General features: G+C 51.6%; 7 protein-coding genes across 7 annotated transcripts; 3 read left to right on the top strand and 4 right to left on the bottom strand.

The window, feature by feature from the left end:
- Positions 1-668: 668 nt before the first annotated feature.
- On the bottom strand, positions 669-1,770 carry GUITHDRAFT_61324 (hypothetical protein; the record flags this gene model as incomplete). The annotated part of the gene is made up of 3 exons (XM_005835474.1): positions 669-973; positions 1,169-1,194; positions 1,241-1,770. Coding segments are annotated over 3 exons (861 nt in total), but the record flags the coding sequence as incomplete, so codon positions are not given.
- A 1,438-nt stretch (positions 1,771-3,208) lies between these two features.
- On the top strand, positions 3,209-3,999 carry GUITHDRAFT_105695 (hypothetical protein; the record flags this gene model as incomplete). Its single annotated transcript, XM_005835475.1, has 8 exons — positions 3,209-3,229; positions 3,276-3,360; positions 3,403-3,452; positions 3,502-3,588; positions 3,635-3,688; positions 3,737-3,803; positions 3,862-3,939; positions 3,986-3,999. The coding sequence occupies 8 exons, from the start codon at positions 3,209-3,211 to the stop codon at positions 3,997-3,999; spliced, it is 456 nt and encodes a 151-aa protein (XP_005835532.1).
- Positions 4,000-6,106: 2,107 nt separating this feature from the next.
- Positions 6,107-6,553, bottom strand: GUITHDRAFT_105696 (hypothetical protein; the record flags this gene model as incomplete). The annotated part of the gene is made up of 1 exon (XM_005835476.1): positions 6,107-6,553. One exon carries the CDS (start codon positions 6,551-6,553, stop codon positions 6,107-6,109), a length of 447 nt encoding a protein of 148 aa, XP_005835533.1.
- A 1,375-nt stretch (positions 6,554-7,928) lies between these two features.
- Positions 7,929-9,884, top strand: GUITHDRAFT_86019 (hypothetical protein). Its single transcript, XM_005835477.1, has 2 exons — positions 7,929-9,201; positions 9,251-9,884. Exons 1-2 carry the CDS (start codon positions 7,978-7,980, stop codon positions 9,752-9,754), a joined length of 1,728 nt encoding a protein of 575 aa, XP_005835534.1. The 5' UTR covers positions 7,929-7,977; the 3' UTR covers positions 9,755-9,884.
- Positions 9,841-11,169, bottom strand: GUITHDRAFT_105698 (hypothetical protein; the record flags this gene model as incomplete). The annotated part of the gene is made up of 3 exons (XM_005835478.1): positions 9,841-10,043; positions 10,087-10,252; positions 10,300-11,169. The coding sequence occupies 3 exons, from the start codon at positions 11,167-11,169 to the stop codon at positions 9,841-9,843; spliced, it is 1,239 nt and encodes a 412-aa protein (XP_005835535.1).
- Positions 11,170-12,237: 1,068 nt separating this feature from the next.
- GUITHDRAFT_151776 (hypothetical protein) lies at positions 12,238-13,110 on the top strand. The gene is made up of 6 exons (XM_005835479.1): positions 12,238-12,296; positions 12,348-12,437; positions 12,485-12,571; positions 12,617-12,667; positions 12,715-12,960; positions 13,008-13,110. The coding sequence occupies exons 1-6, from the start codon at positions 12,255-12,257 to the stop codon at positions 13,065-13,067; spliced, it is 576 nt and encodes a 191-aa protein (XP_005835536.1). The 5' UTR covers positions 12,238-12,254; the 3' UTR covers positions 13,068-13,110.
- Positions 13,111-13,199: 89 nt separating this feature from the next.
- Positions 13,200-14,879, bottom strand: GUITHDRAFT_136666 (hypothetical protein; the record flags this gene model as incomplete). Its single annotated transcript, XM_005835480.1, has 1 exon — positions 13,200-14,879. The coding sequence occupies one exon, from the start codon at positions 14,877-14,879 to the stop codon at positions 13,200-13,202; it is 1,680 nt and encodes a 559-aa protein (XP_005835537.1).
- Between the last annotated feature and the right edge of the window lie 122 nt (positions 14,880-15,001).

Below are 15,001 nucleotides of genomic sequence, written 5' to 3' on the forward strand. Positions count from 1 at the left end.
TCCCTCCTGCCCACTCCTCCCTCCCCGATACCCTCTCTTCCCTCCCCTCCCTCCATCTTCCTCATCCCTCGCTGCCCCTCCCCTCCTCCCCTTCTCCCTCCAGCTCGGACCTTGCTCGAGTGCAGGTGCTTAATGTACTCCTCCTTCAGCCGGTTCGCCATCTTCGCCCCCATGAGACTCTCGTCCTGGCTCGTCGATAGCTGGCGGAGAGCTGAGATCTTGTCCTCTAGCGCGCTCACCTCCCGGGAATGAGCTGCCGTGACTTCGTCAGGCCCCACGTCTCGTCCTCGTCCTCGTCCTCGTCCTCCCTCCTCGTCCTCCCTCCTCGTCCTCGTCCTCCCTCAGCAATTCCTCTCCCTCCAACGCATTCTCCTTCTTCCTCCTCCTGCTCTCCTTTACCTGCCCGCATCTCCGCCTCCTTCTCCAAGAATCTGTGGATCACAAGGTCTCGAGCTGCAGAGCTCTGCGGCACAAACTGCAGCGACGGCTGGGGCTGCACAGCAGCCAGCGGAGAGTCCGAGCTGGTATCCAGTTGAGACTGTTGCTCGTAGCTCTGGAGCGCCTGCTTCAGGCGCGCGATCTCCCTCTTGAGTGCCTGCGGCGACAGTGTCAGCAGCTGGGGGGCAGCTGGGGGACTCCAGGGCTCTCACATGAAGGTCTCCGGAGCTCTCCTGGTTGACAACCGCCACGTTCTTGACCAGCTTCGCGAACCTGACGAACTTGAGCGTCGACAGTGTCTCCTCGTAGCAGGCCTCAGCTGGACTGCAGCAGGCGATGATGCAGGTCTTGCTGTTCCCCCCGATGCTGTCCTTGAGCATGAAGGTCAGCTTCGAGTCCCTGTAGGGCACGTGCCCGTTGCCGTTGGCTAAGGCCATGATGACGTTGCCGAGCGCTGAGAGGGAGCGATTGATGTTGTTCGCCTCCTTCAGACGGTCTCCCGTCGCCTGCGTGTACTTCTGCCGCTCCGAGCCTGCTCCCTCCATTACCGTGCAGCCAGGTGGGGGAAGAGAGGGAGGGGGAGAAGAAGAAAGGGAGGAGGAACAAGTTTGGGGGCGAGAGGGAGGAGGGGCGAGAGGGAAGGAGCAGTGGATGCAGACGAGGCTCGGATCTCGAGTTTTGGGGAGAGGAAGGGGGGAGGAGGGGGGGATTTTTGAGCATCTTCACTCACCCGCCAAGTCGATGAGGTTGAAACGGCTGTACTTCCTCGTGTGCACGCCGTCATGATGAGTGGTGATCTAACAAGCCGGTCAGGGTGAGGGCGAGACGGAGGAGGAGAGGATGTGCCTGCACGTAGACCGTGAAGAGCGAGTGCGACCGAGAGCTCTCCTTGTTCATGCACGTCGCCGCGACTTTGCGGTTCTGCGAGCCCAGCAGCAGGGCGTTGGTCGTCTCGGCAGCTGACTTGACGGGGATAGTGCTGGCTCCTTCGATCAGCACTCCTCGCTTCGGGTCGTCTCGGATGGTGATGCTGCTGGCGCTGTCGCTCAAGAGGTCGGTGACGGCCTCGTTGTAGATCTCCAGGTAGGAGCACTTGCAGGAGATGTCGACCCCTTCGGCCTTGAGCTCCTCGATGCGCGAGAAGAGGAAGGAGAAGACCCGCGGGATCAGCCCTTGGGTGCTGTCGTCGGATACGCTCCCGTCGTCAACTCCCTGCATCGTGAAGGTCTTCCCTGCTCCCGTCTGTCCGTAGGCGAAGATTGTTCCATTGAAGCCTTCTAGGACGCTCGCGCACATCGGCTGGCCTACAGCCTCAAAGATGTCTTGCTGGGTTCCATCAGGGCCTGTACAGACAGCGTCATCCGTACTGAGCAGCATGGAAGTCGAAGGAGGTAGAAGGAAAGATGAAAGAGGGAAGTCGATGGAAGCAGGGGAGATGCACCTGCCACTTGATCGTAGACGAACTCTTGTCTCTTATTGTCTGATCTCGAGGATAGCAGGACGGACTTCCTCTGGGGGTTGACATCCACACAGAACCGATTGATCTGCCTCTCCTTCTCGTTCGATGGTCGAATCCTTACGAAGACCTTGATTCCCTCCTCCGAGCTCATGGCGCTGTCCGCTCCTGGAAGCTGAAAACACAAGATCAGTGACAACAGTTTGCGACGGACTTCACGTTCTGTGTGTCTGCATCGAACCTCAACATGCAGTGACCAATCCCCCTGATCAGATGTCTTTATAGCTGCAGACGTATGCATCTTCAAGTGAATCTCTCCTTCCCATTCTTTTGCCTTTTCTCTCCGCCTCCAGTTCCAAACCCTAAACCCTATCCTGCCTCCACCTCATCAGGTGGAGACGTTTCCCTCCTCTAACTACGAGTTTCTTGTCGCCCTCTTCTCATCGCCTCATGTTCCATGCTGCTTTGTCTTCTTCTTCTCACAACATTCCCTGGCTCCTCGCTCTCCGCATCTCTCCTTCCCTCCATGTGCTTAGTCTCCTCCATTCCTCTCGCTTTTCTGACGACCCGCTTTCAAATTGCAAACGTAACACGCCTGGGACCTCATCCCCACTCTGATCCCGCCGGGCAGCGGACGGGCACGGGGCAGCCTGGCGGACGGGAGTCCCGGCCAGTGGCCGCGGACTCCTGCTGGCGGACAGGCTCCCGGCTCCGGGCGCCGGGCGCCCGGCGCCGGACCGGGGCCTTCTGGCCACGGCCGGCCACGGCCGTTGACGGCTACATGGGGCCCCCGGTGCCGCGGGCGGCGGCCCCGGTGGCATCGCGCCGGGCCGGGCCCGGTGGCACTCAGCGGCTGAGCCTGTCCGAGCCGCTTGGATGGGCCTCACTGAGTCAGCGCCCCGGCGGCCGGTCGGAGCCGGGACTCCGGGCGCCGACGGTCCGATCAGTGACCCGGCCGACGTTACATTTCTACTTTCATACGTAAACCTGTAACGGACGACGGATCTAAGGACTACCTGCGGCGGCCAACATGCGGCTTTCTGTATTCGTCATGGCAGTATCCCTGCCAGCCTTCGCCTCTGCCTTCACCTCCCCATCACTTCTTCCTCGTGCATCAGCACCGCAAGTTTCTGCCCAGGCGTCTTGCAGGGCTCTGCGTCTTCGGTCTGCTCCTGTGATGATCTCGGAAGGTGAACAGAAGAGCAGAAGAGAGGTGAGAAGATGGTGGTGATGAAGGACACGGAGGATGGTCTCAGCATACTTGCCCTTTGAGTTCCTTCAATCTGACTTGGAATTTTGAAGATCCTGGGCGCTATGGCTGCTGGAAGCTTGTTGGTATGCTCTTTCGTGAATATCCGAGCTGTGCTGACCTGAGTTACAGACCTTCCTTCCCCAAGCCGCGTCGGCCGTCGACTTCAAGCCGTTGGAGAATGGAGAAGGCGTCGAGTATGCTGTTTTGCAATCAGGTACGAAATCGTGTCTTCTTGCAAGCAAGTAATGGGTTACAGGAAGCGGAGATAAGGCTAAGATTGGAGAACTGGTCGCTATTCGCTTCAAGGTTTTCCAAGTGAAATCCTCGAAAGAAGTAATTTAACACTTCAAAACAGGCTTCTTTCAATGGAAACACATTCGATGACTGCTTCAAGACTCAGAATGCTTACTACTATCGCGTTGGCTCAGAGAACATCGTGAAGGTAAGACGAATCTTGTCCCCACTGACTTCGACTGACCCTCCGGAAGGGTCTGGATCTTGCAGTACAGAACATGAGGGTCGGCGACAGGTGGGCCTTGAAGGTCCGGGCATTTCTTGGAAGTTCGTACCTCTAAGACATGCTTGCTCAGGTTCCTCCTTCCCTTGCGTTCGGCGACAAGGGGTTGAAGCCTTCTCCCGGCAAGCCAAGGATCCCTGGTGCGGATACTATCTTATCAAAGAATTCTGGCATGTGAAACGATGGTTCTTCACTCAGGTGGTGCTACCATCGAGTACGAAGTCCTGTTCGAAACTTTCCCAGGACGTGAGGCAGATATTCTTGAAGTCACCGGAGGTGATAGTAGGTTGCGTTTTTCGCGATCGGTGATACGATTGAACAGGCGAGGGTGTGTAGAACTATGATTTTTCGCAGATAGCTCATGCGATTGAGCGATTACATGAGGACATGACTGGGAGCTTCGCTGATGAAAGAATTTATGCCTTCCTAATTGAATAGAAATTCCAGCTGTTGAAATCTTTCCAAGACTCGCCTTACCTCACAAAAAGCCGTTGGCTTGACATAGTTTCAATATTCTCCAATGTAATTTGTCATGCGCCACTGCCCTGTCTTCGTCCAACAGATCAACATTGCATTTATCTGCGATTCCAACTGTGAGCTATGAGTTTCACTTCGCACAAGCGATATAGACCATTTGGGAGAACCTCAAAAGATAAAATCGACGGCAGCCCTTTAGCAACTCTGCTCTCTTCATTCAAGGCGATCGCTGTAAATCGATTCACTTCTGTTCCGCAGAAAGTTACACACACAAAGTTAAACCTATTACGACATCAGGAACGCAGACGTTGTTCGAAAGCCTCAACGATGCAATGGATTGGCTCAATTTTGACAGGATTTCATAAGAATACGGCAATCCAGCAAGATTGCCATGCATGTTCTTGCAAGTGTTCAAAAATGCTTGTAGTAATTCTAAAGATTCAGGAATGAAATCGGGATCGAGACTTCTGGCCTGTTCAAGAATCGCAACCAGGCAGGCATCATCAGAATCAACCTCATTGGACCAAGGTTGTTGATTCATGCAAAACCTTGATACAGTCAGATCTGAACTCTATACCAACACAGAGAGGAATGGAGAGCGAGAGAGATATACCTTGCAAGCTGACTATCGAAGGCTTGATCAGGCGTTTCTTTCAGATTGCATGCCAGGTCAAATTGGCCCAGTATGTTGGAATGGCTCTGACTTTCAAGATATTCGTCTTCGAGCATACAAACCAATGAAATGCATACAGGAATGCTCATTGTATCCTTTCCCTTGCCAACATCGATCCTCTGACCCCTTAAAATACTAGATATTGAGTTCAGATCGGACGTTTTCCGATAAGCCTCAAAATTAAGTATGCAACAGATGCCCCCATTCACAGATGTCAACTCGTTTCCTTCAATGCGCCAGCTTTCAGATTCTCCTGATTCTTTGAACATTTTTGGTTTCAATGAACCTCCATCGGATAAAGCTCTGAGCCATGCAAAGGGTATCCTGGCGCTTTCGCAAAGCTTTTGCACTCTCTGCATGATTGCAAAAATGAATCGTCGGTTGCCACCAAATGTCACCAAATGAGTTCTTTTTCGCACATGCTTGACGTTTGAGTCTATCGGGATGTCTTCATTTGATCCAGAAATCGCGCATAGTACTGCAACATAAAAATCATATGGTACTTGAGGAGACACTGCTTACACATGCACAGCTTGCACTTGAAGAGAGGTTTGAAATCTGGAAATATGCGATCGATAACATCGCTGATGAAAGAAATTGCGCTTGCCATGCTTTGATCACTTTGGAGCAAGTCTCTGTTGCATGTCACAATAGGTATTCCAAAGTTGTAAGCATCGAAGTAAATGTTCCTTTGCCCAATCCCAGGAGCCTTCACAATCAAACTTGAAATTGCAGATTCGATAACTTTGATTTGTCCACAAAAAACGATGCGAAGGCCTAGAGGGAAACTGAAGACGTGTTACTACCCAGCAGAAAAGACTATGGAGTGGGACAACCTATAATTTTCCACAAGGTCGTCTTGTACCCGCACGATCATCACTTGGTTTTTGCCCATATGGATCGCCAGAAATTGTACCTGATGCAATCATGTCACTTACAATTACGACTCTTGACAGAAAGATCTATCCTGGTACATGACTCTTTCTCTGCAGTCTTCTGTCAGATTAGAAGAACTGCAAAATTTGCAGACACTGGGATAGCTCTCCTCTCCAGCATTCAGGATTGAAAAAGTTTGCTGGCCTTCATAGCAGTATCGTGTTTCACTGCAATCTTTTCAGAGTTTCCTTTTTTGAACAGATATAGACGAGAGTTTTGATTACCATTTGACCCTTTGCGACCAGATTTGGCTTCTCATGAAAATCAGTCATGTCTAAGCATTCTCAAGATCTCATCACCTTGAGCTACTTTCAACTGCAATGATTACTCCTTCGATTCTCTGCAAGTGTTTGGACTTCATATCGAGCCAAGGGAGACAAGGAATGCAAGAAGGTCGGACCCATAACCTGCAAAAAAAGTGATTCTAAAATCCGTGGCAACAGCAAAATGGTAAAACAGACGAATATCACACCTCAAACATTCGACATCGACCTTGCCAACATCTGTGCAAGCTGTGATGAAAATTTTGCATGCAGCGAGGAGAGATTTCTGGAATCCCGCATAGTCCTTGAGGAAATATTCAGAAAGATAAGGGAATTCGTCCGCCAAAAGCAGGAAGTCCAATGGAATCACGACACGATTCACGACCGCATCATACAATTCAAGAATGGCTTGTCCTTCTCTCACGACCCAGCTCTGCAATTCATCCAGGACTTTTGTCCAGGAGCTCTGAGTGACGTGCTTGCTCTGCTGCATGACCAGCTCCTTGTAGGCGTCCTCCCTCACGCGCTGCCATCGATGCATGGCGCTGCCGACCCACAAACTTGCCGCCTCCTGATCGCTGTCAACAAAGTTTCCCGCGCAAACTGAACTGCAGGGACTAGTAGGCCCACCCCCGGCTGTGACTCGCCATAACTGAAAAACTCAGTTGAAAAATGATCCCGGGGCTCACTGACTGCCAGCGCCACGCCGGGCCCGGGCCCGTGACTCAGTGATCGGACTGCCAGTCACTGTTAGGCTTGTGACGGTGAATGGCTCCCAGTGCGGCCCGGCCAGGGCACCCGGTACCGTACCGTTCATGTCCCCCAGCCCGGGATCAGGCTCTCCTCACTGCCGTGAGCCTCCGGGAGCGGACGCCGGGACTCTGCCATCATGCTCTGTGGATGCTTGGGTTTCGGAAGTTCACAGCCTAGCATACAGCCTACTAGGATCTATTAAATTCGGACTTGAGCAAAAACTGTCCGATCCTGGGTCTGATCATCGCAGGTAGAGGTCAGCTTTCCTGTATGTTTTGGTCTAAAACATATAAAAAAGTTGTTTTAAAGTTTTTTTCTTACATTGATGTTTTCATTTTTTACGATGCGCTCTTGTTGGAAATATTTTTTTTGTACAAAAATAAAACAAAAATCGTTAACAATAACCGTGATCCGATCGTCTCAACCAATTTTCTGAACAAAATTGTATTTGTTGCACCTGAGGTCGATATGATGTCTGCATTACTTTAGTACAGGCGAGTCTAACAAACTTGTGCTCCGGCGTCCGATCAGACTCCGGGCCCGGGCTGCGGCGGTCACCGCACCGTCGGGTCACTGCTGGCGTACGCCGGGGCCGTAGACTCGGCCCGGCGGACCCGGTACTTGAGTGCGCGGTTTGTAACGTACCGGCAGAGAGGGTCACCTGTTGGGGGTAGGGTTACCTAGTATAACCCCACCCATGGATCATTTCATGCCATTTTGATCTTTAAAATGTTGCTTAGGGTGGGTGGTCCCCGTTGAAATGGGGGTGGTGGGTGGGTGCCTGGGTGGGTAGGAGGGCGAGGGGGATGAGGTCCAACGGCCAAATGCGATAACCGCCGGCGGAGCATGCTGGAGGAAGCGATTGGAGGAAGAGAGGAAGAGAGCGGACGAGGGGAGGAAGGGAAGGAGAAGGAGGGGAGAGAGGAAGTAATGATTCCGATCTTTGTGGTTCAGAAGGAGAATATGCAAGAGACAAAGTGATCGACGAGGAGCAAGAGGAAAGCGAGGTGCGGTAGGGAGGAGCCTGGACAAAGGCAGGGGGGTGGACGGCATAGGGGAGTTAGAGCATCGAAATAGAATAAGAAGGGAGGCAGAAGAATGCGTTTTTGTGCCATGGCCCAAGATATGTTATTGACTGCATTCCAGACAGGTGGGCATCTTGGAAGGACTTCTTGTACAACAGTGCGTTGTTGACGCAACTCCTGGCTCCCGATGGGGCGAGCCGTGAATGTGGTCGCCGCAACGGAAGATGAGCTCGCAGATCTGCAGCGGAAGTTTCATCTCCTTGAAGGCGACAGGAAGGCATTCTATGAGGCTTCACAGTGGACCATCAAGCAGAACAAAGAGACCCTTGAACTTGTCAAGGAGGAGAACCGACATTTCAAAGAGGCGTTGGCGCTCTTGCAGAAGGAAAGAGGAAATGCATCGGAGAAGTCTTCACTCAGTACAGTTGAGAGACTCACGCAGGAAGTAAATGAGCTGAAGAAGAGGTACAACGAGCTGCGACACATCTCCAAGGTCAAACAACAAGAGTTAACGAAGCGCAACGATGAGCTCCGTGATCTGGAGAAGGACAGCGAGCGTGCAAGCCAGGACAATCCTCTGGCAAAGCAGATCAAGATCCTTGAAAGCAAGCTTGAAAAGGCCAACATGAAGTGCAACGAGGCCGCCGCCTTCCGCAAGACATACGACCACATCATCAACAGGCTCAAGGACGAGAAGCGACACTTTGACGTTCAGCTGCAGGAATCGATGAGCATCCTGAAAGCAAAGGAAGCAGACTTGGCTGAGCTGATTCAGATGTCGACAGATGCTCACAGAGCAAAGGAAGTCGCAAAGTCTGAGCTGGCAAGGTTGGAGCAGACGATTGCAGAGGAGAGGAAGATTAGACAGAAGGAGCTGGCGGAGAGGAGGAAGCTGGTTCAGGCAAAGATCGAGGTGAACCAACGGATGGAACAACGAGAGCGCAAGCGACGTGAGCTGCAGCTGGAAGCTGCAGGAGAGCTGAACGTTGACGGGGAGCAGAACTTGATCAAGAACTACATTGCGCAAGGGTTTTACTCCGCCAGTGCGGAACATGAACTGCAGATGCAGAAGGACAAGGTGACAACGTACGAGGAAGCGTTTCGTCGGATCAAGGAGGCAACGGGGATCGAAGACATCAACGAAGTGATCGAGAAATACCTCACACAAGACGAGACAGCGATGAATCTAACGGAGCTGACGAAGGAGGCCCATGCCCGCATTCAAGCTCTGAACGAAGAGAAGCGACAGGCAAAGGAGAAAGTGGAGGAGATGCGCTACTCTGGGCCAGGATCGTATGGATCCAGTAGGATCAAGGATGAGTATCAGTCGAAGTTGCTGGAAGTGAGCAAGAAGTGTGAGAAGAACAGGAAGCGATACGAGAAGTTGGCGAAGCTTCTCGTCAATGCCAAGGTGAATGTTGTGACGACGGTGAAGTCAAAGATGTGACTGTTGCCTGCAGGCTGGAATCGAGCACCTCTATGAGAGGCTCGAGGTTGTAAAATTGGGAATCGACGAAGGGAAGAAGCCGGAGATGAATGATGAGGAGATCATGGATGTTGTGAAAATCTGTGAGCGGAAGCTCGGCATGCTCGTCGATGTGGAGGCAGAAGTAGAAGCAGGAGGGATCGAGATATCAACAGATGGCGAGGACGCGAAGAAACAAACAGGATTGGAGGCGGCTGCCAACAACATCAGGATTGTGCTGTCCGACAACGAGGACGAGTCAGATGATGACATGGAAGACGATGGCGATGACGATGAGCTTCCTATCGACAGAGAGAAACTCAAAGATCATGCTCAGGCCACCGTTGAGAAAGCGAATCGAAAGGGAAGGAGCAAGGGGAAGAAACGCGAGCAGAACATCAGTAGGCTGGGATCAACGACCAAGTCGATCGCGCCCCATCCTCCGTCGTCGGCTAAACCTGCATCCGCGGGACCAAGATCGAGCATGAAGCGATCATGAAGAGACTTTCAGTGTCGACATAACCTCTCAAGGAAGACGATTAAGACTGTTGGATTAGACTAATACTTGTATGTTGCTGGTTACATTTACATCCGAGAACTCGATGCTATCGAGCTCCGTTCTAGTGACGACTTCTTCTTCACCTCAGTCAAATGTTTCTTGATCGCGTGATGTTGCTGCGGTGTAAGCAGGATATTCATGAAGGGGGTCTCCTTGTAGCTAGGGAGCGCTGCCATGCCCATCTGCTTCGCTGCGAGGAGGCGGAGAGGGAGGCAGTGGTTGAGGAAGTCTGCAAGATGGGTGAGGGCATGACAGCAGGCTCATCGGTCAACCTTGAACTTCTTGGTTTGAAGGAGCGTCTGGATCCTCATCTTCACAGTAACCTCCGCGTGATCTCGCCACCTTTCTTATTTGTTCTTCCGCCGCTTGTTTCCTGGCTGCTTCCTCCCTGGCTAACTTAGCTCTTCGAAGATCTTCGATTCTTCGTCGCTCTGCCTCCTGTGATTATATCATGAGCACAATACCCTTGTGGCACAGAAGAAGACCTGTTTCTCTTTCTTCAGCCTTTCTTCTTCTGCTTCTCTCAGCTTGTTGAGTTCTGCATCCCTTCGTTGTCTTTCTTCAAGCTCAATTCTTTGCCGTTCTTCCAACTCTCGCTGTCTCCTCTCCTCTTCCTCCTTCTGTATCTTCAACAATCGCTCTTGCTCTCTCTTCCTCATCAGCTCCTCTTCTCGCTGCAGCCTGGCTTGGTTTTCTACCTTCTTTCGTTCTTCAATGGCTTTTCTCTTCTCAATATCTTTCTCTGCCGCTTTGTCAACCAACTCTTTGATCAGCTTGACTTTATCTCCTGGTCTCCGAAGTTGCACAGCAACCTGGTTGAACTCCTTCAGTCCCTTCAGCTCTCCAACCGGATCGCCGTTTTTCAGGAATGTCAGGATCCCGTCGCACATTTGTATCCCTATGACGTCACCGCTGCCATACGAGCTTTCGGTCTTCTTGACAACCACATCCCCCTGACAAAGGTCCCCATCGCTGGAGTAGTAGAACGCAACGTCCCGGCAGCTCTCCTGGTACCAATCATTGCCAATCACCATCTTGTCTCCGGGATCTTTGTTGAAGCTCTCAATGCCGATGAATATTGCTCCTCGGTTAGAAGCTTTCTTGGTCACTTTCATGTGCCAACTTGCAATCATGTCCCGCCTCACGTGGAGAGATGCATGCGCTGTTGGGATCTGCGCATGCCCCATAGCTAGTCGCTCTCCTCCTCGGATGGCCGTGACTGTCGTGTCTTCACACAGGACACGATCGGACCACTCCAGCCAACGAGCCCTCGACATTATCTTCGTGCAACCTGACACAAGCAGATACTTAGTTGAGATCGTGTCTGGTTCTATCATCTTATGCATGCTACACATCACAGATTTGACTAGGAATCGTTTTCATGTCCATCGTCCCAATTTCGTCTCAACCATTTCTTTGTGTCAGCATGCCATTCTCATGTCTGAAGAAGCCCTCAACCTTGTTCACTTTTTTGAGGTTCCAAACCACTCTCAATCCACTCAATGCCACATTTTTGTTCATCTTCTTCTCAACCCACTCAATGCCACATCTTTGTTCATCTTCTTTTCAACTTATTCAGCGTCTGCGTACGTGCATGCCTACCTGCCTACCCCCTACCTGCCTCTCTCCTCTCCCTTCCTCCTTCTCCTCTGCCATCGTTCGCTTGTCTCTTGATCCCTTCTGACCATGTTGGCCCGAACCCAACCAACTCCCCTACCCGGTACCCTACCCCCTCATCCAGGCCTTGCAACCACGGAACTTGGACGGTCCTTCAAATAGAACCCCCTCTCGGTTGGGACCCCCTAATATCCCTCTTCCCACCCCTACATTCCACATCCACTACACCACCCCGTTATGATCGATCGGAATCAACGGACCTACAGGATGCCGCGGCTCAATGGCGAGATGGCGAGAAATTGCAAGAGGGGGGGAGAGGAGAGAGGAGATAAGGGAGGGGAGTGAGGAGGGAAAGAGAGAGGAGAGGATGTGGAATGTGAATGAAAGAGGAGATTGCGACAGGGAGTAGGTGAAAAGATTCTTGCAAGGGCATCGAGGCAGCTGCTTTTTCAATTTGAGAGAATCTCCGATTTACAAACATTTCAGTCTGAACGAAGCTCAAGGCAAGGCAGGGATGAGAAAAGGACAATGAGTAGTCTCCTTCTCGGTGACATGTTGCTTAGATTAGAACATGAATTGTTAGGTTCAGGCAGACGTCAAGATGGTGTGCACGCTTGCATTCTTGTGGTACAGTACAATACAGCAACGACTTACGATTGATTCAGATGACTGTCAAGCCGGACAATGCAGACCGACAGTTGCCTCAAGGCCAGATCATGCCTGGTAAGCCGCAGAATGCATAACTGAATGGATCAACCTTGATGTCGGTGTGTATCGATCATGACTATGCTCAGATCTCTATGCTGGAAAGATCAGATCTATCATGAAAAGAAAGGAGGAGAAACTGAACCAGGAGACATCCCAGGCGATCAAAGGTATTCCATCGAGACTGTGGGACTGCGTGTGTTGCTGACATGCGATAAAAGACATCAATCAAGAACTCTTGGATGAGGCAGCAGAGGAGGAGCTAACTCACGGCCCTTTTGTCGACTCCTTCCCGATGATGGTCTGATGTTAATCTGATTGCAACGTTCGTTTCTAACAAGCATGCAGTCTGGTAACTACGGAACGCTCATGCAACCCAAGACAGACTCCGCGACTATCGCTGCAAGCGCCAGAGGAAGCGCTGTGACTGGAAAGGTTGGCACGCATCAAAACACTTTTTGCCTCGCTAAAGGCTTGCAGACCCCAACTGCGTTTCTAAACGGTCAGCCAATCTTCTCCGATGACCCGATGGTACCTTTCCTAGAAAGAGTGCTCCTAGCCTCTCATGCTCTCACCAGGATCCGTTCGGAGGGACCTTGCAAAACTTCTCATCCAAGGTTACATCAACGATGAACGCTGGAGGGATACCTGCGACGGGTTCAATCTCGTTGCCGATATCCTCAAATGTTCCGCTACAGAGCGTCTTCAGGAATCCGCAACCTATGACCTCTCAGTTTGCGTCGTACAATGGAAGAAATCCTCAAACTACGGCTCTGGTTTCGCAAGTTCCAAATTACCAGCAAAGTCCACAAATGTTTTCACGGGTATAGGTAACTCTGTGAGATTCTAGTTGTGCTGAACCATCTGGCAGGGACCAGGGCTCCGTCAAGAAGTCGTTCGATACTCGGACTTTTCGGGAGATACGTTCTGAAAAAAATGAGTGTGGGACCTATAAAATACAGGATGTCACGAAGTATGATAATTCAATCTTTACTCAGAGAGCTGATTTCATCATCGTGTATCAATCTTTACTCAGAGAGCTGATCTCATCGTCGTCCCACCTTCACACTGAAATTTTCTCGAGAGATTGACCTCGACTCAAGGTACTCGACCATGACACGACATGGAGAGGCTTCGAGACAAAGTCAGCAAGAGCTTCAGGCTCTTGGTCCTGCTTGTTGGCCGTCGCGGAGATTCGAAACCGAAACGGGTTGAGAGGAAGTCTGTCTGCTTCCCTGTAGATGATACACTGAGGGTAGTCCTCCCATCCGTATCTTATCTCGTAGGTCTCCCAATCAGAAGGCAGCGAACTTGCAGCAGCGTACCAGCCCTGTCCTTCAGCAAGAGTCGTGAAGACAGACTCAGACTGAGAGGCATCGGGAGCGGAATCAGCATCGCCTGCATACTTCCCAAAGAGATGAAACACTCCACTTTCTCGACAACAGTCCCAGCAGGAAGCGGCATCAAGAGAGACCATCCTTCCATCATGTGCTCTTGTGCTTACGTTTACCAGCCAGATCACAGAATCTGGCGTTTGTTCTTCCAGAACCCATCGAGAATAATATCTCGATATCGTGCCCACCTTCAAGCTCCTCATCGCAGAGCTGTTCCACACTGAGACTGTGATAGAGGTCACCTCCGGAGCAACAGCAGAATCAAGGCTCCCATGAAAGACACCGATGGCAACTCGTGCCAGCCTCAAGCCGACTTCCTTCTTTCTCCTTGGATGGATTGGACCTAAAGGAGATTCCACGTCTCCCAGATCATATGCTGGGACCACGAAGACATTCTCCATCTTTGTAGCAAAAGTCTGCGCCTGACGAATTTCAGGCAGCAGCCCAGCAAAGTTTACATCTGCAGCCAATCCAACACTCAGGAATGGAATGCTCGCTCCGTCGTCGGAGAAAACCCTCCTCCAGCCTCGAATCAGACCCGGGAAGAGACAGCGATAGCCTTCGGGATCGTTGGCGTTGCTTTCTCCTTGATACCAAAGGAATGCTCTCACCGACATAGGGGACAAAGCAGAAATCACGTTAGCAAACAGAACGCCGTCACCCTGTATCGGTCCAAAACCGTGCGGATGGAAGACATTCATCGGATGGTGCCCTTGGATTTCACTCTTGTTGCAGGATTCCAACTCTTGTCTCGGCATGAAGTACTCTATCGGTGTGCCCGCCGTTGCCGATGCTATCAGTCCCACAGGGTGTCCACTGACATTGTGGTACCTCATACCAAAGAAGAGGCACACGCTTGAAAAGTAACAGTCTCTCCATCCTGTAGCTCCACAAGAAGGGCCGAACACATTCTCTGCAGTCACAAGCCTCCATGAATGCAGCAAGGGAAGTTTGTGCTGCTGAGACGAGGTTTTAGACGAGAATGGAAACGGATCTGTTGTAAGGATTCTAATCCTAGGGAAATCCCACGAGTATCCATGAATGTCTTCCGGCATCGCGTCCACGACTGACATCTGCATATTGCTCTGTCCGCTGCAGAGGAACACGTCCCCGAACAACACATCTCTTAGAGCGATCCTCTCCTCCCCAGCAACCACTTCAATAATGTGCGGCCCTCCTGGCTCTTGCGGGGCGAGCCGGAGTCTCCACTCCACGTGTCCTCCTCGCTCGGTCTGATGAAGGAGCTCGTGCGGTGATAGCGCTCCGTCCATGAAGACTTGGAGTGGGAGAGACTGGAGGGAGACGACACCCCACAGAGAGGCGGAGGCAGGACGAGACTGCAGTACCATGCCGTCTGAGAGGGCCTCAGCGAACGACAGTTGAGCTGAACCACCTGACCCCGACGAAAATGAGGAGGAGGCAGGGGGATTGAGAGGTTCAGGAGCAGCCTGAAGCTTGAAGCTGAAGAGAA

Source organism: Guillardia theta (assembly GCF_000315625.1).
Source record: "Guillardia theta CCMP2712 unplaced genomic scaffold GUITHscaffold_21, whole genome shotgun sequence".
In the NCBI taxonomy this organism is placed as follows: Eukaryota; class Cryptophyceae; order Pyrenomonadales; family Geminigeraceae; genus Guillardia; species Guillardia theta.

Excerpts from the sequence above, each read along its gene's own strand:
- GUITHDRAFT_86019 (XM_005835477.1), top strand. The coding sequence starts at position 7,978 with ATGGGGCGAGCCGTGAATGTGGTCGCCGCAACGGAAGATGAGCTCGCA. Across the intron at positions 9,202-9,250 it reads AGCTTCTCGTCAATGCCAAG|GCTGGAATCGAGCACCTCTA; the intron begins GTGAATGTTGTG and ends TGTTGCCTGCAG.
- GUITHDRAFT_151776 (XM_005835479.1), top strand. The coding sequence starts at position 12,255 with ATGAAAAGAAAGGAGGAGAAACTGAACCAGGAGACATCCCAG. Across the intron at positions 12,297-12,347 it reads TGAACCAGGAGACATCCCAG|GCGATAAAAGACATCAATCA; the intron begins GCGATCAAAGGT and ends TGTTGCTGACAT. Across the intron at positions 12,572-12,616 it reads GAAGCGCTGTGACTGGAAAG|ACCCCAACTGCGTTTCTAAA; the intron begins GTTGGCACGCAT and ends AAAGGCTTGCAG.